Source organism: Mobula hypostoma, chromosome 1 (assembly GCF_963921235.1).
Source record: "Mobula hypostoma chromosome 1, sMobHyp1.1, whole genome shotgun sequence".
NCBI lineage: Eukaryota > Metazoa > Chordata > Chondrichthyes > Myliobatiformes > Myliobatidae > Mobula > Mobula hypostoma.
In genome coordinates this window covers 42,916,015-42,943,668 of record NC_086097.1, presented here as the reverse complement: position 1 = coordinate 42,943,668, position 27,654 = coordinate 42,916,015, and the positions used below count along the sequence as shown (strand labels likewise).

Genomic DNA, 27,654 nt, shown 5'->3' with positions numbered 1-27,654 from the left:
AGAATAACATTTCCAAGAATGCATATTTTAACAATACTGGTCTGGTATATTTTAGTGAACATGATAACTTTTTTATTAAATATAAATGAAAATGCCACATACAATGGAAGAAATTCATTAAACATTTGTCTTCTCAATAAAAAGATGCATATACTGTATTTTAGGTTTACGAATTGCAAAACGAAAACAGTGATCTCTACACAGAATACTGCTGTGCAATTTTTTATAAAGTTTAATTATCTATGACTTAGTCCAGTCTCAAGGTCTACTTAAATTGCTTTGTTTACTAATGCAAGTTTTCCTATCAAAAATCTTCCACAGAGTACATACAAAATATAGTAGCCAAACAGCTAAAGATAATTTTAACTCAATACCTAAAATATAGAACTTTTCAAGATAATGGCTTTGTCCCAAAAATACTGATTTCAGTTTTGTAGTCCAAAACCTTGCTATAATGTTCTTAAAATGTACATTTTGGTCAGCTTCACTCACCAAAGTAGTATGTACCAAAGCTGGATATTTTAGAAAAACAGCTAACATGTACATCAAGTTTCTGCATTGCTTAAAATGGTCAAAAATTAATGTTGGCAGAATATTCCACAGCTTACCATTTAACTTGAACATTTCATGACTATCTGTTACGTTGTTGATACTTATCAAGGAACTGTGAGTAACAAGTTAAAGAACAGAAATAGTAGAGAATTGGGGCTTCAGTACCACCCATATTGTCCACCAGGACCACCGTATGGGACACCTGATGTAAATTCAGATTTACAACAATTTGAATGAAAGAGTTCAGACAAGGTCTTCTGCAAAGGCATCCTTTAATCAAATCCAGATCTTGACACAGGTGAGCTGGAAGGATATGTGGCCCGTACACAATTCTTTAGAAAAAGCAAAGAAAAAACATTTAGTTAGAACTGAATGAATCTATGCATGATTCAGGATGCAACTTAAGCAGCCTTTAAACAACAATGTACTCAAAAGCTATTCCAGACCATTTAGGTGATGGAAATAAATGACAATGCAAAGGTAATACATTAATTTCTGTCTGATACTAGATTTTATGCAAGATGCAGAGTATTAATAGCTTGATTTGTTGCATTACTTTATGCTGTGAAATTTTAAAAGCTCTAATCAGAGATCCTACTGGCTGATGGAGTAGCAGTGTTTTTATATGCGCTCCTACTCTCTTTAATTTACTGCTTCTAGCTTGTTTTGAAAACTTACTTTTAAACGCAATATTGGTTTATGATGAGTCGTGCTAAAGCTACTAAAAAAGAGGACCCTCCTGTAACTTTGGAATCTGTTATAGTGACACTTCGGAAGCATAAAAATGAACTTTCGGAGGAGTTCCAGCAACTCAGCACTGAATTTAAACGGATGGATGGAAAATTGGATTCTATTTAAAACACTTTTAAGTGAACACGATAAACAGATAAAAGAGAACGAAGACACTTTGACGATGTTCGACACGAAGACTGACGACCTGGAACAGATCTGTGATAAACAGTTAAAGGTTAACGAAACATTAAGACAGAAGATTACCAACTTAGAAAACAGAAACAGAAGAAAAAATCTACATATTCTGGGTTTTAAAGAGTCATTGGAGGGCAATCAGCTTTCGGAATTTTTTGCAAACCTTTTGGCTAAATTATTTCCAAATATTTTAAAATCTCCACCTAAAATAGTCCGACCTCACAGATTGCCTGTACCTAGACCTCCACTGAGAGGACAACCCCGTTCAGTGATAATTTGTCTTCACGACTTTCAAACAAAGGAACTTTTAATTCGTGACTCTCATTGGAAAGGTATGATTGATTATGAAGACCAGAAGTTCAGAAATGTGGAAGATTTTTCTCCTGAGGTGTTGAATGAACGCTTCAAGTTTTAAAAAATCATGTCTGATCTGTATAATAAAGGTTTTAAGCCCTCACTTCATTACCCCGCTCATCTAGAATCTTTTTGAAAAATGGCTCTCCGAGATGGTTCCGTTCCACCAAAGAGGTGCAGGTTTTCTTGAGTGCCGAATCAATCTCAGAAGTTTAACTGTTCAATGATTCTTCACACAAACTTATGTTGCATCTGCCTGATAGATCCTTTTGTTTTAGAAATCAGCAGTCTAACTGTTCATTACTTTCTTTTATAAACAATTGTTTTTACTACTTTTGGTATACCTTCTAATTTTTTTTTGTACTTCTATTTCCTTGTTTAGAAAATTAAGGATTTAGTATTAGTAAGTTTTCTTTGAGTTAATACTTCCTAAGTTAATATGATCTGAACTTTCATATTTCTTTCTAATATTTTTATACTATAATTTTAATGAGGTTTTTTAAAAAAATGTTTAATTTTGCTCTTTTTTTGTTGTGTCTTGCTGGAATGCATTTTTGCCTTGAAAATTTTTTTTTGGAGCTCAGCCAGTAGATTGTTTTGGGAGGAAATGGTAGGTTTAGCTGTCGACTGCCCTTTGGTCAATTTTCTCTCTTTGGGCGGGGATGGGGGGGTGGTTTTCTTTTTTTCTATCAGCTGTTTGGCTCTCTTAGCTTCATTTGTTCCTTGGTTACTTTTTCTTAAAGCTCATTGTTTGGATTTAATATATATTGCAGTGGTTTTTATTCACACATCTCCTTTAAGCAATATTTAAAATGGACCATATTTTTAATTTACTTAGTTTTAATGTGAAAGGATTAAACCATCCTGTGAAATGTATTAATTATATTAAGAAATTGAATGTCTCAATTTTTTTTTACAAGAAACACGTTTGTAAATGTGATAATTTACGTCTTTTCAGCCGTTGGAAGGGTTTATCTTTCCATTCCAAGAGGAGTTTCGATTCTTATAGACAATTCAGTTTCTTTCGTTCAACATAATGTAGTGTCTGATACCAATGGACATTTTGTTATAGTCTCAGGGAAATTAGATAATAAATTAATGGTATTTGCTAATTTGTATGCCCCGAATATAGATGATCCAGGCTTTTTTTGAACTTTTTTTTGCTTTTACCAGATTTAAATTTATATTCTTTGGTTTTAGGAGGAGACTTCAACTGTTGTTTAGATCCTGTTATAGATCATCCTTCTTCTAAACGATTGACTTGTAGTAGATCTGCCTCCTTTATTCAATCTTTTCTAATGAAATGTGATATTGTTGATGTTTGGCATTTTTTTTGCATCCAACAGATAAAGAGTACTCATTTTTTTTTCTCATGTTCATCATACATATTCCAGGATTATTTTTTTTTGTTGATAGCCAACTGATTCCATTAGTTCGATCTTGTGAAAATAAAGAAATTGCTGTTTCAGATCATGCTCCTGTGTTTTTATCTTTAAATCTTCCGGGTATCTCCCAAATAAACAGATTATGGTGTTTTAATCCAACTTTATCAGATAAAGATTTTAAAAATTTTTGGAGAGACAAATTATTTTTTTATGAAGAGAATATGCTAGAAGAGCCTCCTAGTCTTATTTTATGGGTTGCTTTTAAGGCTTATATTAGAGGACAAATTATTTCTTTTACTGCAAGTGTTAAGAAAAGAAGCTAATAAAGGAGAGAATTGAATTAGCCAATCAGTTGAAACAATTAGACCAAAAATATGCTTTGGCTCCAGATCCTGTTTTATATAAAAGACATGTTGAAATTAAAACTAAATACGATCTGCTCTTAATTTGTCCAATTGAAATGCAACTTTTAAAAGATAAAAGTCAGTTTTATGTTCATGGAGATAAAACAGGTAAACTATTAGCTAACCAGTTAAAGACCTTTTAGTTAAATGTCAAATTAAAGAAATTTGTAAAGCTAATAGTGATAAAACATCTGATCATTTAGAAATAAACAATGCTTTTAGAGAATTCTACTCTAAACTTTATAATTCTGATCCTCCTAAAGATAATTAATGAATAATTTTTTAGATCGATTAAACATTCCTACACTTTCTCATGATATTCGAAAATTGTTGGATCAACCAATTTCTTATGAGGAAATTGCCGATGTTTTTCACTCTTTGCACTCGGGGAAGGCTCCGGGTCCTGATGGATTTTCTGGAGAGTTTTATTAAGCTTTTTCCTCTTTGCTTATACCTCGTTTATATTCAGTCCTTTCTGACTCTTTTAAATTAGGCAAGTTGCCACAATCTTTTTATGAAGCCTCTATTTAACTTATTCTTAAAAAGAATAAGGACCCAATTGAATGCTGTTCTTACAGACCTAATTCCTTACTTAATGTTGATACTAAAATTTTATCTAAACTTCTGGCTCGTAGGATTGAAAATATTTTGCCATCTATTATCTCTGATGATCAGACTAGATTTATCAAAAATCAATACTCCCACTTTAATATTCGTCATTTATTGAATGTTATTTATTCTCCTTCTAAAGAGATTTCAGAATGTGTGATATCCTTAGATGCTGAGAAAGCCTTTGATCGGGTTGAATGTAATTATTTATTTAAAACTTCAGAAAAATTTAACTTTGGGCCCGATTTTATTCAATGGATTAAATTATTTTACTTATCTCCCTCCGCTCAGGTTCTTACTAACCGTCAGTACGCTAAACCATTTAAACTTTATTGTGGAACTAGACAAGGTTGTCCTTTGAGTCCTTTGCTTTTTGATTTGGTCTTAGAACCTTTAGCTATTGCTTTCCAGGAATCTAATGATATCACTGGCATTTTAAGGAAGGATATTACCCACAAAGTTTCACTTTATGTTGATAACCTTTTGCTCTACATTTCTAATATGGAGTCTTCTTTACCTTCTCTACTTTCTTTACTTTCCTGCTTTGGTCAGTTTTCTGGATATAAACTTAACTTTCATAAGAGTGAACATTTTCCTTTGAATAATTTGGTATTAGTTAATATTAACCTTCCTTTTAAAATAGTAAGAAATCAATTTACTTACTTAGGCGCAACAATTACTAGGAATTATAAATTCCCTTTTAAAGAAAATTTTTTTTACACTTCTGAATTATGTTAAGAAGGCACTTTCAAATTGGTCACCCCTCTCTTTATCGTTAATTGGCCGTATCAATTCCATTAAAATGAATATTTTGCCTAAATTTTTATATTTATTTCAGGCCATACCTGTTTTCATCCCGAAATCCTTCTTTGATTCTTTGAATTCTATTATATATTCTTACATATGGAAAAATAAAATCTCTCGATTAAATAAAATTCATCTTCAAAAAGCTAAAAAGAATGGAGGTTTAGCCTTACCCAATTTTAGGTTTTATTACTGGGCGGTCAATATACCGAATCTTACGTTTTGGTTATATTATATTAATCGAGAGGACTGTCTGGTCTGGGTTTCTTTAGAAGCTAACTCTGTTAATAAATTCTCTATCATTCCTCTTCTCAAATCCTCAATTCCTTTATCTTTAAGTAATTTAACTGATAATTTTGTAGTTAAACACACTTTAAGGATCTGGGTACAATTTAGAAAATGTTTTGGTTTATTGAGTTTTTCACTTATCAGTCCCATTTTTTCTATTTTTTTTTAAAACCTTCTATGTCTGATGTAGTTTTTAAAGAGTGGCATAGATTGGGTATTAAATGTTTTCATGATTTGTTTGTTGGAGGCAGTATCTCTTCATTTGAACAACTGTCAGTTAAGTATAGCCTACCAAGAACTCATTTTTCTCGATATTTACAAATTAGAGATTTTTTGCGTTCTCAAGTACATACATTTCCTAAAAGTCTAGATAAAAATTTACTTGATATAATTTTTAATTTGAAACCCTTCCATAATGCATCTATATCTAATATTTATGGTATGTTGTTGGGAATGAGAAATATTCATTTAGATAAAATTAAAAATCTTTGGGAACAAGACTTACAGATTTCAATTTCTGAGGACACTTGGAATGAAATTTTTAAATTAGTTAATACCGCATCGTTATATGCCCGTCATTCCCTTCTACAATTTAAAGTGGTTCATAGGGCCCATATGTCTAAAGATATCATTTTATTTGGCTATATCTCCCTTTTGTGATAGGTGTAATAATAGAGAAGCTTCACTAATCCATATGTTTTGGACTTGTCTGAGTCTTGAAAAATATTGGAAGGAAGTATTTCAAACTTTTTCGGTGCTTTTTAAAGTAAAGTTTAAACCTAATCCTTTGACTGCCTTATTTGGTATTGTTGGAGGAAATGATATTATTTTGGAGACACATGATCTGCGTATTTTGGCCTTTATTTCTCTCATAGCCAGGAGGACATTGTTGCTAAAGTGGAAGATCCCACTCCACCTACTCATACTCATTGGTTACATGATGTTACGTCATGTTTAATTTAGAGAAGATTCACTGTTCAATTTCTGAACATAGACAAGATTTTTTAATATTGTGGGGACCATTTTTGAATTATTTTCAAAATCTTTAATTTGCTATTAAACACGTATGTTGGCTAATAATATGTTTTACTCTATGTTAAGGATTTCTTCCTTTTTTTTTTAAAAGCCTAACAGCTTTTTTTTCTGGTAGTGGGTTTAGATTTTTTGTATAATAAAATTATCTCTTTTCAATATTATGTTTAAATTTAATTTTATATGGATATGGGGTAATTACACTTTATCTGTGATTTCAATATATTGTATCGATATATATTATATATCCTACTGTACTCTGTATTCTTTTATGTAAGAAATTAATAAAAATATTGAGAAAGAAAGAAAAACTCTAATCTTTTTGAGGCATCTAGGTATCATTTGAAGATTAGAGGCTCATCCAAACCATGAATTTGAATTTATAGTTCCCCTATCAATGTCATTAGGTTGTTGCCACATCGCATTCACCTTGGGAGAAAGGAGAAAACAAAGAGGTTCTAACGTAAAGCATTACCCCCCCTAATTTGGATGAACTTACTAAACTACAACAGTTTGATTAGTCAAGACTATTGAAAAGGAAGGTTCAGGTAAATCTCATTTAGTGTGATATTGCAGTTGGTCTAGAACCCTTGGGTTTTGACAAACAGAAATAAGAAAAATTGCGGGATGGTGGGAGGTGTGAAATGCAGTTAGATCTATATACTAATTATCTCTTGAAAGTAACTTTAAATATGCTCAATTGACCATCTCACATTGCTGCTAAACTACAGAAAACTCATTAATAATCATAATTTTAAGAAAAGTTAAGATCTTTTACCTGTAATTTATTGTTGCTCTTGCTGCAGATTCTAATAGAGTCATTGGAATCTGCAAATGGATTGTTGGAATAAGGGGGTTGGGGTGTTCAAAGGGATTTCCAAATAGATCCACATTCTCAAGGCATAGCAACTGGAAATCACATGGAAGATAAGGCAACTTGTTGCGTGCTGCTGTAAGGAAGCGTAGTTTAGTTAGCCGTCCTATCCTGTAAGGAAGTTGGACTAACTCATTATCGTCGAGCTTTAGATGAACGAGTTCTTGCAGTTGACAGAACTGAAGAGGGAGAGCTCGTAAATGGTTGTGGCTCAAGTCCAAAAATTGCAGAGATTTTTGCAAAGTGGAATTACACAATCCAACGCTGAATGTTTCCAGGTAGTTATTATGCAAAACAAGCACAGATAGGCAAGTAAGGTCTCCAATGGTAGCTGGAAGTTTGCGTATGTGGTTATTACTGAGATCCAGTTTCCGTAGTCTTCGTAGGCAAAGCATTCGCATATCCACACGTGCCAGTTTGCAGAAGGAAACCTGCAGAAGTTCTAGAGAGTATGGAAAATTTGTAGTAATAGGATAATCCTTTCTTGATGTTATTACCATTTTGGTTTTTGGTTTTTCGACTTCAGAGGTTTTCACTGGAGCCAGGTTGGACAGTGATATAGTGTCTATTTCACTACCTCGGTGAGCCAGCCTTAAAGCTGAAAGGAAATTCCTCAAATTATTCACATCTGCCTGTTAACAAAAGAAAACAGTTTATGAAATATTTGTTCATTGTTTACAATTAAGTTCTATTTTAAAAATATTAACTTTGATTTATTGATAAGACATTTGTTTTACCATTCCGAACTATGCTCCATCAAGTAATTATTCCCCAGAAAACAGAATGGAATCAGATTTTAACATTACTGAAACATGTATGTCATTTGAGTGTCAATACTTGTATTAGGGTTCATTTTCTGGCACCTTCGCTTTGCTGAGCAGGATAGGCAAATTTTCCAATTATCGGAATAATATTTTTGAAATTGTCTTTAAAAATAGCATACAGGAAGTCCATTCCAGCAAGGAATGTTGTATAGATGGGTTATAACTCTATCTCAATAGGAACAGGGGCCCAGTGAACCAGATATTAAACGACTGGGATTTCTCAACAATGGGATAGTGGATTATCGGAAGGAGATAGAGAGGTATAACCAATCTATATAACATTCCTTGTTGAAATGTACTTCCTGTAAAGCTGTACATGTAAAAGTGGAAGCTATAGTGGAATAGTTCAACCTTTCCTCATTACAAGTACTTAAGATACTTAACACATTCAAGCCAAAAAAAATGTCAACCCAAGGTATTGAAATCCAAATCACCCAAGGTCAACTGACTTTGATTTTCAAAATAAAAATCAAACTGCTGGTAGGACATGATCTTCAGTAGGGTAATTGGGAAGGTGGGGCAGAATTTTCAACATTACTTGTTGAGACTCTGCATCAGGAATCCTCCTGTTATTTGGTCATGCTCCAGATTCCATCATCTGCCTTTCACTTTTGCAACTTCACTGCAAAGTCTCAAGACATGCTGATTTTGAAGAGATTTTCTACATCTCTTCAACAGCAGTTTTCCAACTCCCTCTCACTGCTGCCCCTGCTCTTCAGACATTCTTATTAAAATTCATTACTACAGCCACAACTTTCATTAGGACTTGTCTTCATCGCCATCTTGTTCTGCAAGCTTCGAGCTCTATTTCTATTTTTTGCAGTTTTTCCCCCAGCTAGGATCTCAAGTATGTGCATTCAACTCATCACTTCTCCCCAGTTTTCCCTTTACATCCCATACTCCGACATTCCTTTGTTTCCCTCCAGCAGCCCTGGGACCTCGCTTTCCTGGATTTTCCCCCAGCCAGGCTCTCAGGTACGTCCATGCAATTCATCACTTCTCCCCACAGTTTTCCCTCCACATCCCATGCTCCACCATCTCAGATGTACCAGGGTCTGAAATTCTTCTGCAACCTCTGCCGTATCAGCTCAGAAGGCTCAAAAGCTTGCTCAGTTCCAGGCTCACAACTCCACTGGATCTTACTCCCTTTTCCCATGCCACGATTCTCACCATGGGCCCCTTGCCCTCCCCCCACCTAGTATCCTACCTGCAGCACCGCTCCTCTCTCTTCTTCCCCTAACCCTCCCCTTCCCCCCATCTCACCCTCCCTTCCCATTAGTCTCTTGCTTCTGGACCTAGGCTTTGCCCCATTGCCTGTCAGGTCTTCATCACCCCACCTGACCTCCCCCGCTTTTGATGCCGAGTGGTTAATCATCTGCCAAGGTCTTACTTTTGTACTCTTGTGCCCCAGCATGATGAATCCTGGGCCTGTCATGTTTGCCCACTCTACTGTGCAGCAAAATGGTGCTCTTTTCCTCTCCCCTCACTGAAAGCTCTTTTTCAGATCTCCAACACTCCCCTTTCTTTTGAGCACCACATCTGTCGAGCTTTTCATTTCTAACTGCCATCACACCAACTGCCTCAACTTCTCCACTCACTTCATCCCGTCTGAACGCTCAGCACTCCACACCAATCCCAACCTAGTCACCTCAGTCCCGATGCAGGGTCTTGACCAAAAAGTCAATGATTTGTTACATCCCTCACCCGCGCCCCACCCCCAAAAAAAGATGCTGCTCAAACTGCTAAGTTCCTCCAGCAGCTTATTTTTTGCTCCAGATTCCTGCAACTGTAGTATCTTGTGTCTCATTCTTTACTTTCATACTGTTCAAGACAGAATTAAAAGTGCTATTTCAAGTCCAGTTCAACCGCCATTGTTAAAGTAGTAGGTATTGAATACCTGAGCTGATTTTTATCACGGTGCAGTAGTAAAACTGGATTAAGACTGTACATGAGCAGTTTATGTGACTATTTTGAAATAGCAAATAAGATATTTCTTTTTGACATTTATTACAATAATAGGAATTATCAGCATAGACATGATTGCCATGTATCTTCAGTCTCTGTGAATCAAAATAGATACCTCTACAGTCCAATTACTATAACCCTTCTTTCTCTGCTTCTCACAAGTAGTTGATTTATCCTCCCCTAATCTCATTTCCTAACATTCTATGAATAACTTAGGTACAGCACCCAAGTTCATTTTGACTTTACTGGAGGAGGAGCGTTCCAGTTGTATGCAAATAAGCAGCACTACTTATTTTTAAATTTGTTTGAACAATTACATATGAAAACACAGAATTATCAAAATGAACGCCCACCTGGACAAGCCAGCGAGCACTGTGAGGGTCATGTTTTTTGACTTCTCCAGTGTGTTCAACACCATCCACCCTGCTCTGCTGGGGGAGAAGCTGACAGCGATGCAGGTGGATGCTTCCCTGGTATCATGGATTCTTGATTACCTGACTGGCAGACCACAGTACGTGTGCTTGCAACACTGTGTGTCCGACAGAGTGATCAGCAGCACTGGGGCACCACAGGGGACTGTCTTGTCTCCCTTTCTCTTCACCGTCTACACTTCGGACTTCAACTACTGCACAGAGTCTTGTCATCTTCAGAAGTTTTCTGATGACTCTGCCCTAGTTGGATGCATCAGCAAGGGAGATGAGGCTGAGTACAGGGCTACGGTAGGAAACTTCGTCACATGGTGTGAGCAGAATTATCTCAGCTAATTTGTGAAAAAGACTAAGGAGCCGGTGGTAGACCTGAGGAGAGCTAAGGTACCGGTGACCCCTGTTTCCATCCAGGGGGTCAGTGTGGACATGGTGGAGGATTACAAATACCTGGGGATATGAATTGACAATAAACTGGACTGGTCAAAGAACACTGAGGCTGTCTACAAGAAGGGACAGAGCTGTCTCTATTTCCTGAGGAGACTGAGGTCCTTTAACATCTGCCGGACGATGCTGAGGATGTTCTACGAGTCTGTGGTGGCCAGTGCTATCACGTTTGCTGTTGTGTGCTGGGGCAGCAGGCTGAGGGTGGCAGACACCAACAGAATCAACAAACTTATTTGAAAGGCCAGTGATGTTGTGGGGATGGAACTGGACTCTCTCACGGTGGTGTCTAAAAAGAGGATGCTGTCCAAGTTGCATGCCATCTTGGTCAATGTCTCCCATCCACTACATAACGTACTGGGTGGGCACAGGAGTACATTCAGCCAGAGACTCATTCCACCGAGATGCAATACAGAGCGTCATAGGAAGTCATTCCTGCCTGTGGCCATCAAACTTTACAACTCCTCCCTTGGAGGGTCAGACACCCGGAGCCAATAGGCTGGTCCTGGACTTATTTCATAATTTACTGGCATAATTTACATATTACTATTTAACTATTTATGGTTCTATTACTATTTATTATTTATGGTGCAACCGTAACGAAAACCAATTTCCCCTGAGATCAATAAAGTATGACTATGACGAAGCACCAAGAGGCAGACACACACACGCGTGCAAACACACACGCACATGCGCATTTGTCTGAGAAATACATTTATGCAATTTAATAGAACCCCTCTACATTTGTAGTTTTACAAATATTGTACCAATACACCATAAGTTGGCAAACAGTTAAAGACCACCCATCTTTTAATGGGAAAGATCAGTCATGAAGGCTTTGATTCCCTTAATATCCAAAAGTCTATTGATTTTGGCCTTGAATATACTACAGCACAATCCTCTTGGATAGAGAATTCTAAAGATTCACCACCCTCTGGTTGAAAAAGTTTCTTCTTCTCCTGTGAACTGAATAGTCAGCCCATTATTTTGAAACTGCGACACCTCCCCCCCCACCTCAGTAGGGAGAAATATTTACTCCGATTACCTTAACAAGCCTCTTGAGAATTTTTTTTTACATTTTCATGAAATCATCACTCACTCTTCTTTAAGTGCATGGGCACAGTCTATTTAGTCTCTCCTTGATTAACAAATCCTCCATCTCACAAATCAATCTGGTGAACCTTCATTGCACCTCCCTCCTCTATTACAATTATAACCTTGCTTAGTTAGGGAAACCACACCTGTGTAAAATATGTTAGATGCGATCTGACCAGAGCCCTTTGTAGGTATAGACATGTAGCAAGACACCTCTACCCTTGAATTCATACCATTTGTTTTCCTAAGTGCTTGTTGTCCTTACACATAATCTAATTGGTAATTGATATACACCCAGGTCCCTCAAATTCAATATCACTATTTTCTATTTTGCTACTAAAGTGGATGACCTCTTATTTCCCACATATTATGTCTGCCATGCACTTGCCCATTCATTATATCCCCATAAAACCTTTGTGCATCCTAGTACAACCTAGTTTTATATCATCAGCAAACTTGGGTATATTACACTTGGTTCCCCCATTGATATAAATCACATACTTCTGAACACGATGATGACTTTATAATGTTGCAACTTAAGAGTTCTTCTGAGATTCTAAACATATCACATCAACTGGCTCACTCAGCTCAGAATTATAATCAGATTTATTATCACTGACTTATATGACTTGAAATTTACTTTTTACTTTCTAGATTCTATACAGTGCAACTTTATTTTTAGGACCCAATACATTCTGCAGTTGCTGGAAATCCAGAGCAACAAATACAAAATGCTGGAGGAACTCAGTAGGTCAGGCAGCACTTCTGTTGTCTGCTTATTCTTCTTCAGAGATATCACCTGTCCTGCCAAGTTCCTCCAGCATTTTATGTGTCTTGCTCTCTTTATTCAGGAACATAGTTATAGTTAGTTCACTTTTAACTGATGGATTTCTCCTCTATAAAGTATGTCTACCTTCTTTAAACTCTTCCCAGTATTAACTTCTTTTCACCTTTCTGAATCCTTCCACTTTATCCTTTAGCAAATTTTTATTAGAGATAAATCTTTAACCCACGCATATGCTTGTCACTTTTAAACAATTTGGAACTGCTTCAAAATACTGCCTTCACAATTCTCCTTTCAATGAAATATACTCAGTGTGCACTTTATTAGGCACCCAACCACCAGGCCACGGACCGGTTTAATATTGACAATATTTTTGCAGACCGGCCAAAGGGGGTGGGGGGGGGGTGTTCAAGTTCAACAGTGCGTGACAGGAAGTGAGGAAATGTGCAGCTGACTTGTATTGTTTCATATAGCCAAATCATATCGTTTCCTTGTGGCCCGGTATCGGGCCGTGGCCTGGTGGTTGGGTACCACTGCTGTACCTAATAAGGTGGCCTCTGGTAAGCTCATGGTTCTTCTGCACACCATTATTGTAATGCATGTTTGTTTGGGTTACTGTTGCCTTCTGGTTCCTTAAGGTTGACACAGCCCGGGGGGGCGGGGGGGGATTAATGGAGATAAGCCATTAAATGCTCCCAATGGCGTGCATCTCAAATAGCCTCTGACAACTACATGTGGCTTATCTACTATGCCTGGCAGGGCCATTTCTACTGACAGAAGGGGAAGAGGTGGATTACTGGCACTTTAAGACCTTTCATTTCAGGCAGATGGGGCTCATCAGCCATGGTTGGCAGCTTATCTAGGAGAACGAAAACTCTGGTCTCAAACTTCTGTTGCCTTGCATCTATACCCACTCATGGGGAAGGAAATCCGGAGCTGGTATGCCTAAGGCAATCCTACATTGAGTTCAATGTTGACTGGCAACTCCTGCGCTGTTGCTGGTGTCAAACTGATTGGTCTCAGCTGTCCCTTTAGTTTTAACAGTTGTGTGCGGAGGGCAGCCTGTTACATGGGCAACAGCTTGCTCTTCATGTCGGACTATGCTGGCTTGCATAGGATACAACATTCATGGTCGACCCAGATCAACAGAGGGCCTACTGTCCCCTTCCTGTCACCCTGAACTACTCTGGCCGTTCCTTCCTGACCTCTCTCATTAACAAGGTGTTTTCACCCAAAGAACTGCTGCTCACTAGATATTATTTGGATTTTTGCACCATTCTCTAGAGAATGCTGTGTGAGAAAATCCCAGGAGATCAACAGTTTCTGAGATACTCAAACCACCCCATCTGGCACCAACAATCATTCCATGGTGAAAATCACATTTCTTCCCATTCTGATGTTTGGTCTGAACAACAACTGATCCTTTTCACCACGTCTGCATGCTTTTATGTATTCAGTTGCTGCCACATGATTGGCTGATTAGATATTTGCATTAATGAGGCATACAGGTATACCTAGTAATGTGGCCAGGGAGGAAACCACTGAATATATGGAGTTAAGTGACTTTACATCCTGGGACACAAAAACATTCCGTTGTCTCACAATACTCAGCTAATTTTTTATTTCATTTAAGTTCTGCAAATATAACAAAGTGACTTCCATGAAACAAAGGTTATTCAAATAGCTACAAATATACAGACAAGTGCACATATGTTGTAATTGATTAACGTCATGTAAAACGTTGCTTACATTTAAATAGAGTACATGATGTCAAACTATTAAAAGTTAAACAGATTTTCCCTGATTATACTGTCTACCTTCAAAATCAGAACTAACTTCCTGCACTTACCATCGACTGTATTCTTTAGTATATACAGCTAAACAAAGTTGCCTGAAATTGAAATTTTAAGAAAGACAATTCCTTAAACGACAAAGGATTTACATACGAATTAAGAGCAGAAGAATGCCAATCAAGGCTACTCAACAAAATCACATCCAATCTGACTATAATCCCATCTCCATGTTCCAACCTGCTCCAGTAACCTTTTGCCCTCTTTATCAAGTATCTGCTTAACTCTTCAAGAAGCCATGGCTTAGAGTCTTAGGATACCTTCAATGGAGAAAATCCTTAAGACTCATAAGCCTCTAATTTTTTGAAAACATCATCACATTTGTCTTTAAATTGGCAACCCCTACTTCTAGGAACTTACACAAGAAGCAGCATGCTCATCACAAACACTTTGTCAAAACCCCTCAGGAACTTATCTGTTTTGATCAAATTAGCTCATCTTCAATTTTTAATGCGAGAGAAGTATTTTGAAATGTAGCCAATGTTCCAACATAAGAAACGCCACAGTCAGGTTTCACAAAAGTTATATGATAATAAACATTGTTTCAGAGAGTCTGTTTTTCCCCCAAATAACTCAAAAAAGATCAATACATCTGCCAATCAGTGGATTCAGTTTGATATCACTTCTGATCATGCAGCACTCCCTCAAAACATTGAGGTGTTAGCCTGGGTTATGCCCTCAGTCCCCGGAACGGGTCTTGAAACTATGGTATTTCAACTTAAGGAAGAAAGCATGCTCCTCCTGAATGATGACATTTATACAGCACCTTGTGTGTAATTTGAAATTTGTAAAGCAGCTGAAGGCATCAAAATGAAGATGGGAGGCACGTTTTGAAATGGGGTAGAGGTAGACAGCTGGAATGGCGTAGGAAGGAAACTACAAAGTGCAGAGCACATTATCTGAATCTCCACCACAAACAAGGAAAAGACTGGAAGGAAAGGTGAAGTGCTCATTATGGATCTTAACATCAAAGAAGATCATAAGAATTTTGAAGAAATTCCTGGAAGTATTTGAATAATGGGTGAAAACTATGTAGCTGATACAGTTAGAAACCAGATGATCAGAAAGGACAAGGTAAACATATTTTGTTGGAGATTGTTCTGCATAAACTGAAAAAGTTTGTTTTTGACATACATTTTGACTGCGTAGAGGCTGCAATTAAGAACTTTCAAGAAACTGGCCTCGTTACAGAACACTATGGGAACATATTAAAACAGTGCCAGAACTGAGAAATATAAGCTCCTGGCAATAAATGTGATATGAGCATTGATCCTTGACTATTCAAGACAAATATGCACATTGATAGTTCTGTGAACCGAATAAATGAACTGGTAACTTGCAAAGTTTCTTAAATAAAGGCGAAAAAAAAATGCTGGATATACAGCAATTTCTCTGTTGGGACGAAGTTGAATTCAAGTGTGTTTTAAGTTACAGAGAAGTGGTGGTGGTGGATGGGTGGGTGGGTTGGGGGTCATGGCAATGGAGAGAACAAAGGGAATGTCTCTAAGAGGATGGAGACCAAGAGAGGAAGACTGACATGTGATGGTGGTGTTAGCTGAGAAAGGCTGACAAAGGCTTTTTAAAGTACTGCTGATTTGTCTGGAAGAGATATAAATAGAAGGAAATTAAAATGATCAGAGGAAAGAATAAAAAAAATACTGTAGTGAGAGAAACTCTGCAGTTGCTGCAAAACTAATTAAAAGGAATGTTGGAAATATTCAACAGGTCAGTCAGAATCAATAAAGAGTTAAATGACCTGACTGAACAAAAAGGCTGGTTATCTGAAATTATTGAATATAATTCTAAGGGTTGTAATGTGCCAAGTCAAAGAATCAATACTTTTTTTCAGGCTCATAATGGGCTTTACTGGGACACTGTAAGAGAGACCAGAATGGGAACGGAATAGAAGATAAAAAGTGTTAGGCAACTGGGAGCTTAGTCATCCTTGCAGACTGAACAGGGGTGTTTTGCAAAATGCTGATACAATTTGTGCTTGGTTTGTCCAAAATAGCATAGGACCATTATAACCACACACAAGTTTCATTGAAGTTGTGCTCTAACTTCCATCTTGCTGATCTGAGCAGAAAAAAAGCTGCTATCATAGTTACTACATTAATCACAGCAAAACCTTAGTGTGTGGGTAATAATGAATAATAATGAATCATTTCAATGTTAACAACACAAACAGGTTTAACTTTTAAAACTGAGATGTGAGAAAATGCCACTTTATACCTTATTTAGACAGACATCCACTGCTGGCTCCTTGAGTCTGATGGTAGCTTTTCCCTCGTCCACGAATTTAGTGAAAAACTGTTCTATATTTTCTTTCAGCTGCAAGGAGATATTCATTAAAAATATATTCTAGGCTTTATAAAGTTAATATGATAAGTTATATAAGAATACACGCACCTTATATTTACAGCCCGATTTGTCTTTTATTGTACAAATCAAGAGTTGAATGGTTGCCGAGTTGTTTTTGATGCCCCGATCATGGTGCTTTCCTATTGACAGAACTGCTCGGTTGCCCTTCCCTCTGTTCCTCATACCGAAGGTTGGGAGCATCCGATTGATGACTTCCACTTCACACTGGAGTTTCATAGTATCTGTAATAAAATGATCGCTCACTGTAGACATAATTCTGGACTACTGGAGAATACAGCATTCCCTTGGACGCCTAGCACATAAACAAGTTGCTAGTATGAATGCAGATATTTTCATTCCCGATTGGCTGATTCCGCGGTTAAAGCCGACTCCGATGGGAGCTTAGATCGTGGCACACAATGGAGAAAACGCCCCCTTCCCTCCCCTCCGCGCCAATCAACCGAATACGGCTGTGGGTCATTGAAAATTACAGCGGTCAAGAGGGAGAACTAGATAACACAGGCCGAGAAAGACACCCCCGGCCGGAGAGAGGGGAAAGCAAGCGTACATCCTGGAGGGAACAGGAGTGAATGGTGGAGGAATTTATGTAAAAAAAACACGGGAAATTCGGGGATCAAATCTACTGTGGGGAGGGAGAATATTTAGAGAAGAGGGAAACTACGGATTGAAGTTCATTTCAATAAACTATGAAAATTGTTTAAAATAATCTTGTAAAGGGACCAAAGCTTTACAAAGCTCTGTAAAAAAACGCCAACTGGGACAAAGGTCACTTGCTTCATTCTGTCAAACGTACCCATATTCCAGGAAGTGTCATTCCTAATCTCCAATAAAAATACACACTCTATTGTACTTGTATGTTGCTATAGTTTTGACAGCACTAGAAACGTGATTTTAATCTATTAATCCTCGCTAACGATTTTTTTCATAAGTCCCTTATTTAGTTATTGATTACTAAAGTTTACAATGGTTCGCAGAGAATGGATTAAACAAGACTTGACTGTCCACATGCAATGTACTATCTTTCAGATACTATTTACACGCCGGAACCGCCATGAGGAAACGCCGCCGTGGCACGTAGGATACAACCACGAGGGTACAATAAAAGCTCAAATCGAAGAGGCCAGTCTTGTACCAGAGAACATTGTGAACGATACTCGGTCACGTTCGCCGTGTTCTGCACATTATGCAAATCAGTATCGTCACAAGCCGAAAACAAATCGCAGCGAGGTGCTTGTAACTAATAAGCATATTTCAGAGTGGAAAAGATAGTTTTGTGGCATTCATGTAGCCCGCGTCAATCCCCTAGTTTATTACTACCACATGAAAGCGCTTTTTCTTGTTATTATTTGATAGAAAAACGCCCAAGTATTCTCAAATATAATTCTATTAAATTTTGAGGACGATTCAATGTAAACGCTAACAATTTTTGCAATGGGACAATAATTTATAAAGTGTTCCATTCCTTTAATAGTAAAGATTTACCTCAGCTGAGGTTCTGAAGAACCTAACATTAATAAATAACGACAAGTAGTGTTAACAGAATTTTTTTTAATTTTTCTCGATATAAAATGTGTCTTTGTGATACACACTAGCCAACGGACACAGAAATGCAAAACTTCCGGTGTGGTGCAAAGACTGTCAGCCAAAAAACAGAAGACATACAAATGCAAGTTCTTATTGCACCAGTTTCTATGCATTTGTTCACTGATATATACAAAATTGTGTAGGCACCATCTAAATCTCCTCTGTAGCTCAAAACTTTTAACAAGATCCACTGTTTGGAAAAAATCTGTTACAAACATGGAAATACTTCACAACAGACTTTATACATGTCTCAGGAATTTTACCATTAATTAAATGAGTTCATTCAAAATTCTGATTTTATTTATTTAGTGATACAGCAAAGGAGACCTTTCCAGCACCGAGCCACGCTGTCCCAGCAACCCCAAAACCCCAATTAACCCTAACCTAATCATGAGACAATTTTGCAAGGACCAATTAACATACCTGGTACCATCTTTGGACTATGGGAGGAAACCAGGGGAAAACCAACACATCCCGTGGGGAAGACACCTAGAGACCCTCAGTGCAAAAGCACCATAAGGAAGTTAGCACATGCAGCTTGCAGGAGCTATGTAGCCAATAACGAGCAACACTTCAGTAAAACTTCAAACTGCTTTGCAATAAACTTGTAGAGTTAAGCATCTTTAGTTGCAATTTAACTAAAGGAACTTTATTGAGAGATTTGGAAGAGTGAACCACCACCAATACATTCACTAAATAGGGCAGCTTATCACCGAGCCCATGACAAAGTTCATTCCAGGGGATGCCAAAACACACCTCCCATTTCCATTATTGATGAGGCAAATCTGAAACCGATGCTGGAAACCTAAAATAAAATTGTAAAATACTGGAAGCAAATCAGGTAACGTAGAAAAAACAGACAGCATCACAGATTACTGACCAGATCTGATACAAAATGAAAAGGTCTGTTATTTGGAATCACTGAATTCAATATTGAGTTTTGAGTGTTGCAATGTACCTGGCAGGACAATGACCAATGAACCCCTTGTGATGGGGTCCTGAATTACCCCTATGAACGGTGCTTTTGAAAAGAGAGAGAGAGAGATATTTAACACCGACATGTTGTTTAAGAGAGTGAGAGAAAGAAAGAGAGAGACGAAGACTAACTTTTGGACTTTAAGGCACGAGAAAGAACTGGCTAACTTTTGGATTTCTGCTGAGTCGGAGATGGCACTGAGCAGCTCGTAAGTTGCTATGGTGACCGAAGGCAGCGTTATTTGATGGACAATCGATGTTATGATTTTCCAGCAGCGTGTTTATACTTCTCAAGGACATTCGACTGCTTGTGCATTTCTTACACAGAGAAGAGGAGGAGGAGTTATTTGAATGACAGCTGGTATCCAGTACGGTGAGATAAATAGGTCAAATGATTTAGACCTCAGACACACGTTTTGGACACTGAATGAGCTTAGTTGTGCCTGCAGAAAAAGTGGGTTTTTGGAGGATCGATCTGTTGCTCTTGCAGTGAGAAAAGGGATTGACCGGTGGGGAGTTGTCCATGTGTCCAACCTTTGCCTGGGTTGACAGCTCCACCACAGAAAACCGGTCCCCTTTGTTGTGGTCACAGTTGGTGACTTCTGAAGGATTTCGGAGGACAACGAGAAGATCGACGGCGTCAGCTCAATTGAAGATTCAAATCTCTCTCTCTCTCTCCATCACTACTCAACTCAATACCTGGAATGGACTTTGTCACAGGCTTGGTGATAAGCAGCCCTATTTAGTGAATGCATTGGTGGTGGTCCACTCTTCCAAATCTCTCAATAAAGTTCCTTTAGTTAAATTGCAACTAAAGATGCTTAACTCTACAAGTTTATTGCAAAGCAGTTTGAAGTCTGAACTGAACTTTACTCATCATCGTAAGACTGTATCTTTTTACCCCAGACTTGAAGCTTGGTTTTTCATATATATTTCCACACTTACTGATATACTTACCTATATATAATCATTGCTAACCTGTTTGATTTAACTACGTTTATATTACTGTATTGCACAGTTACTAATAAATATTATTAGTTAATAGCAATACTGGACTCCAAAGTGTTTTCCATCTCTGCTGGTTCTTTATTCCCGTCACGGGGTACGTGACACCCTACACACAACATCTCACCTTTCGATGATGCACCTTACAGCTCCCAAACTTGACAACGAATTCAATTATTTTAGATAACTGTCTTTCTGGCTTGTTCTAGAACTGGCAAGTTCTGATGAAAAGCTATTGATCTGTAACATTAATTCAGGGTTTTCCTTTCTCCATTGTTCCTGCCTGACTGCCTGAATATTTTCATCATTCTCTGATCCGTTTCAGATTTCCATTATCTGCGATATCTCAGTTTCAGCATTTTTCAAAAATTCTCCCCCATTCTCACTGACCTCCTATTAACATTTGCTCTAGACAAATCAATTACCTCCACCAGCCAACTTCACCACTGCTTATGTCTGTCGATGAAGATTATAATGTATTAAGAGATTGACAAATGACAATAAATGTGACGATGCGAGTCTGGTTCTAATAGTTGACACTTTCCAGAGGAGGAGAGCAGAATATTGGATCAACAAGATAGCAATACCTTTAAAAAAAAGGGAAAGTACAAGTACGTAAGAAACGTAGTCTATGTACAGTTCCAAGAAAAGGTTTGTGAACCCTTTGCAATTACCTGGCTTCCTCCATTAATTACTCATAACATGTGGTCTGATCTTCATAAGTCACAATAACAGACAAACATAATCTGCCTAAACTAATGACACACAAACAATTGTACTTCTTCTTGTCAATACCGAGTACACCATTTAAACAATCACGGTCTACTTTCAAAAAAATGTGAACCTCTGGGTTAATGGCTTCTACAAAAGCTATTTGGAGTCAGGTGTTCCAGTCAATGAGATGAGATTGGAGGCGAGGGTTGTAGAGGTGCCATGCTCTATATTAAAAAAAACACACAAAGTCAGGTTACTGAAAGAGCCTGTTCTTCTCAAGAGAGATCTGTTTATGTGCACCATGCTTCAATCAAAACAACTCTCAGAGGACCTTAAGAAGAATTATAGTGATGCATGAAGCTGGAAAAGGCTACAAAGCATTTGACCTGAGTGTTCATCACTCAACAGTGTGAGAAATTGTCTACAAATGGAAGAAACTCAGTACCGTTGCTACTCTCACTAGGAGTCGCCATCCTACATCACACCAAGAGCACAACGTGCAATGCTGAAAGAAATGAAAAAGAACCCAAGGGTAACAGCAAAAGAGCTGCAGAAATCTCTAAAACTTGCTAATGTCTTTGGGCATGTGTCCACTATAAGAAAAAAACCCTGAACAAGAATGGTGTTCATGGAAAGATACCACGGAGGAAGCCACTGCTCTCTAAAACAAAACATTGCTGCACGTCTCAAGTTTGCAATAGACCACCTGGATGTTCCACAACGCTTCTGGTACAACGTTCTGTGGTCAGATGAAGCAAAAGTTGATCTTTTTGGTAGCAATGCACACTGATATGTTTGGAGGAAAAAAGAGCACTGCACACCAACACCTCATCCCAACTGTGAAGGAGCATCATGGTTTGGGGCTGCTTTACTGCCTCAGGGCCTGGACAACTTGCAATCATTGAGGGAACAATGAATTCAAAATTGTATCAAGATATTTTACAGGAGAATGCCAGGGTAGCAGTCCATCGCCTGAAACTTAATAGAAGGTGGTTGATGCAACAAGACAATGATCTGAAACACAAGAGTAAATCAACAACAGAATGGTTTAAAAAGAAGATTCGTGTTTTGGAATGACCAAGTCAGAGTCCAGACCTTTGTCCAATTGAGATGCTATGGCATGACCTAAAGAGGGCTGTTCATGCAAGGTATCCAAGAAATATTGTTGAACTGAAACAGTTTTGTATGGAGGAACGGTCTAAAATTCCTCCTCACCATTGTGCAAGTCTGATCAGGAGCTACAGGAAATGTTTGGTGGTGGTTATTGCTGCTAAAGGAGGTTCAACCATTTATTAAATACAAGGGTTCACATACTTTTTCCAGCCTGGACTGTGAATGATTAAACAATGTGTTCAATAAAGACACGAAAAGTACAGTTATTTAGTTTAGGCAGATTGTGTTTGTCGATTATTGTGACTTAGATGAAGATCAGACCACATTTTGAGTAATTAATGGAGAAATCCAGGTTAATTGCAAAGGATTCGCCAACTTTTTCTTGCAACTGTAGTTCTTCCCGTAGATCAAAGATCTGCCTATCACAGCCTTGAACATATTCAATAATCCAGCCTCCAAAACTCTCTGGGTAGAGAAGCCTGGGTAAAGATCTTGGAACATAGAACAGCACCACATAGGAACAGATCCTCAGCCCATGATATCTGTGTTGCTCTCTTGGCTGGACATGATGTATAATCACTCCATTCCCTACATATTGATGACGTAAAGATGGCACTGGTGTACATTGGAGATTCCCAACAGGCTGTAGAATTGTACCAGTTTTTTCTTAAATATACTGCTTTTGATGCCTGAAGCAGAAAAAAGAATCTCAGGGTTGAATGTGGTGACATGAATGTACTCTGATAATAAATTTTATTTTGAACTTTGATGTGTCGATCTAAAAAAATGCCAAAGTTCAAAGTAAATTATCAAATATGTAAATATCACTATATACTTCTCAGATTCATTTTCTTACAGACCTTCACAAGAAATACAATAGAATCAATGAAAAACTACATACAAAGACTGTCAAACAACTAATGTGCAAAAGGCAAACCACGCAAACCCAAAAATAAGTAAATAACACCAATAGCATGAGTTGTGCACTTCATGAGCGTGAGTCCATAGGTTGTGGAATCGGCTCAGTGCTGAAGTGAGTGAAGTCATCCATGTTGGCTCAGGAATCTGATGTTTGAAAGGTAATGACTGCTTCTGAACCTGGTGATGCGGGGCCCAAGGCTCCTGTATCTACAAGGCCATTGTCATACCTGCTTCCAGTGCATCCCCTCAAGTCCACTCCAGGCACCTACCACTCTGTGTTAACTAAAAAAGACCTGTGCTGCAATCTTCCTTATACTTTCTCTCTCTCTAATGTTAAATATACACCCTCCTGTATTTGATATTCTTACCATGGGAACAAAGACTATCCACCATTTATCTGCCTCTCATAATTTTATAAACTTCTCTCAGGTCTCCCCTCAGCCTCCAACACACCAGAGAAAACAGTGCAAGTTTGTCCAATCTATTCTTAAAGCCCATATCCTCTAATCCAGGCAACATCCTGCTAAACCTCTTCTGCGCCCTTTCCAAAACTTGCACATCATCCAGTCTTACACAAAACAATCTTTCATCCCAGGAGCTGATTTTGCAAATCTTCTCCAAAGAAAGTACATTTATCCTTAAATAAGGAGGGCAAGGTTGCACACGGTACTCTAGCTGTTGTCTCACTTACGCTCCATAGTTACAGCCCGAATTCCTTAGTTGTAGGCTCCCATCCTTTTGCAGTATTCTATTTTAATTCATTGTTATTAACTCCCTGTATGAGGACACCAGACTCCTCTGTACAGCTGCATTGTGCAGTGTCTCCATATAAACATCCTGTTTTTCTATATATTTTACCAAAATTTTGTAACTACTGTACTCACATTGTACTTCATTTGCCACATTTCATCCATACATTTAACTTGTAGACATATATTATCATTATATACCATGTCATATGACATAGGCGATCATGGTCCCGTGACCATGATTGCTCTTGGTAATTTTTTCTACAGAAATGGTTTGCTTTCTTCTGGGCAGATTCTTTCGAGACGGTTGACCTCAGCCATTATCGATACACTTCAGAGACTGTCTGCCTGGCGTCAGTGGCCACATCACCAGGACTTGTGATATGCACCAGCTGCTCATATGACCATCCACCACTTTCTCAGTGGCTTCAAATGACCCTGATTAGAGGGGACTAAGCAGGTGTTATTCCTTGCTCGCAGGTGACCTTCAGGCTATGACCTGAAGGAATGCCTTAGACCTCCTTTGGCAGAGACGTATCTCCACCCCACCCAGCATATATAATACCTTCTCAAAACCTGCTTTCTTCTGTTGAATCACATAGGTACTTTGGCCCCACTGATCACCCATTAATCAACAGCACCCATTCACACCAATCTTATTTTATTTTCCTCATATTCCCCTCAGATTCTACACACTAGTAGCAATGTACAGGAATCAACTCAGCTACCAGCTCACACACCTTTGGAGAAGAAACAGGATCGTATGGAGGGAGCACATACAGTCTCAGGGAAAATGTGTAAACTTCACATAGACAATATTGGACAATAGGACCGAGCCCAGGCCTCTGGAGTTCATGAAACAAAGGCTCTACTTGCTGTGCCAAAAATATTAACAAATTTGGTTGCAATAAGCTTATGACTTTCATCAGGTCAACAACTGATAGAATATTCATGTCTAGAGGAACACAAGGATCTGCAGTGCACGCCAATTCATCCTTGACAGAACAAGGACAAGGTGAAGATGATTAAAGCTCCAATGCCATATTTAAATTTGCTGACAACACTCTGGGCTTGGCCAAATCAACATATAGGAGGAAGCTTGAAAATTTGGCTGAATGGTGCCAGGACAACAACCTCTCTCTCAATGTCAGCAGGCCAAGGAGCTGACTATTGACTTCAGGAGGAGGAGACTAGAGGTCCATGAGCCAGACCTCATCAGAGGTGGGGAGGATCAGCAACTTCAAATTCGTCGGCGTTAGCACTTCAGAGGACCTGTCCTAGGCCCAGCACGCAAGTGCAATTGCAAATGCAAAGAAAGCATGGCAGTGCCTCTACTTCCTTAGAAGTTTACGAAGATTCAGCATGCCATCCAAGACTTTGACAAACTTTTACAGATGTGTGGTGGAGAGTATATTGACTGGCTGCTTCACGGCCAGGTATGGAAACACCAATGCCCTTGAATGAAGAGCCTACAAAAGTAGTGGATACGGCCCTGTCCATCACAGGTGAAGCCCTCCCCAGCATTGAGCACATCTACATAGGAAAGTAGCATCCATTATCAAGGACCCTCACCATCCAGGCCACGATGAGTTGTTGGTTTGCCTTTCCACGAATGCTGTTTGACCAGCATTTTTCAGTTCCTATCACTAAAGTACTTGATGGGGCATCTTTTTGTCAAGGCAAAAATGTTCACCTTCAATGATCACATAAACATCTTGTTATTCAAGCTACAGGACAGCAATCTGGCTTGCCCCTTCGCACTAAGATTATTGCTGCCCTGTTACCATAAGCTACCTCATAACCAAAGAATTTCTAGCTAATTATTGAAAGGAATGATTTACTTGTGTAAATAGTATTTAAATGTTGTCAGAGGACCATCTGAATGATCAGGGTAGGACATATTCAATAAATGGCAAAGTCCTCAAGAATACTGATGAACAGTGAGATCTCGATGGAGAAGTCCAAGAACCCACAAAGTAGACAGCATTATCCAGAACACTGAGTACCAGTAAAGGGAGGTAATGGCACAATTTTTCAAAACTTTGGTTAGGCCACAGCTGGAGAACTGTGTACAGTTGTGGTCATCAGCTCAGGGAAGAAAGTGATTGCATTAGAGATTCACCAGGATGTTTCCTGGAATCACACATATCAGTTATGAGGAGAGATTGGACTGGTTGGGAAACTTTTCTCCTCAGTAGAAACCCTGACTGTGGTTGGAATGTGGTAAACTGTCCAATTGAAGTTGGTACTCTGACAGTTAACTACTATCCATGCAAGTATTTCTATCGCCAAGCTATTCTATAACCAGAGGCTGCGGATCAAATTCAGGTAAGTGATAGCATAGCAAAGTATTTGATAGTCAGTATAGTTCGATGGTGGATGGAAGGCTTATTTCAGCCAACTGGCCTAATTCTGCTCCTATATCTAATAGTGTATACAACACTTCCAAGCTCACAAAATCTACCATCATGAAGGACAAGGAAAACAAGTACTTGAGAAAATCTTTATTTTCTTCTCCAAGCTACATATCATCCTGACTTGAAAATATACTATTTGTTTACTATTATAATCCAGCTGAAGGAACCCCCCCCCCCCAAACACTGTGGGAATACTTTTATCCAAAAAGCTTCAGCAGTTCAAGGTTTACTGCCATCTTTGAAGACAATTGAGAATGAATAATAAATGCTTGAATCAGCAAATGTCCAATTGCCAAAAACAATGAAGAAACATACTTGAGGCAATAATTACATAACTCCAGAAACAGGAAATCTGAAGTAAAGGCAGTATTGGATATACTCAGTAGGTCAGGGAGTAAGAGAGTATCTGCAAGCCTTCTCACTTTTGCAATATAGTCAATGACTCAAAAGTTCAACTGTTTCTCTCCTCTCTGATGTTATCCGACTTCCCGAGTAGCTAATCTTGTTTTTATTGTTATTTTGTTAGGCGCGGGAGGAGCATCTCCAAGACGTGGGAAGAAAACCGGTGGCGTAGTAAAAGTACACGAAGATTTCAAACAAAATCTGTAGCCCGTCACGGAGACCTGCAGGCCTTGAACGGACCCAACACATAAGGGAGAGCGATGACAACCCCCCCCCCCCACCCGGCCCCACTGAATTTAATCGCCCAGGGGCCGAGCTCACGACCCATTCGCCCCGAATGTCTACAATTGAGATATACTTACCGTTTTAAATAATAAAAAAAGGTCGCCTCGAGTGAGAAGCCCCAACAATGACCAACCCGGGTCGGGCCGGACCACCGTACACCAGCGACCAGTTTCAGGTAGCCCGCGTCTGGCTCTCCTCCTATCCGGGCAGCTGATTGGCGCAAATCCTCACCAATAGCAACCACCGAGTGCGGCGGCGCGGGGGCGCCCTGCTCACACAAGGTGCGATCTAGCTGGAGCCAGAGGCGGCGCTGTGGAGTCATAATGGGCCCCGGAACTGGGGCCTCGGGGTGACTGGCGCCTGTTCCACCAACAGTAGCCGGAAACAAAAGGAAAATACAGGCTCTTGTAAATATGATATTGAAGGAGCTCAATGACAGGCAGATTCCGTGGAGAGGAGAACAGAGTATAATTGCCCAGATCAATCAAAGA

The 27,654-nt window shown here is 38.7% G+C and overlaps 1 protein-coding gene across 5 annotated transcripts; it reads right to left on the bottom strand.

Annotated features, from left to right (window-relative positions):
- Positions 1 to 56: 56 nt before the first annotated feature.
- On the bottom strand, positions 57 to 27,373 carry lrr1 (leucine rich repeat protein 1). Of its 5 annotated transcripts, none has more exons than XM_063063525.1 (5): positions 27,241 to 27,373; positions 17,026 to 17,219; positions 16,849 to 16,947; positions 7,134 to 7,861; positions 57 to 884 (listed from the first exon to the last, which is right to left on the bottom strand). In XM_063063525.1, exons 2-5 carry the CDS (start codon positions 17,212 to 17,214, stop codon positions 632 to 634), a joined length of 1,269 nt encoding a protein of 422 aa, XP_062919595.1. In that variant the 5' UTR covers positions 17,215 to 17,219; positions 27,241 to 27,373; the 3' UTR covers positions 57 to 631. The 5 variants fall into 5 exon arrangements, with proteins under 5 accessions (XP_062919595.1, XP_062919502.1, XP_062919518.1 ...); XM_063063432.1 differs by lacking the exon at positions 27,241 to 27,373 and adding an exon at positions 19,006 to 19,140; XM_063063448.1 differs by lacking the exon at positions 27,241 to 27,373 and adding an exon at positions 17,792 to 17,874.
- Positions 27,374 to 27,654: the final 281 nt, after the last annotated feature.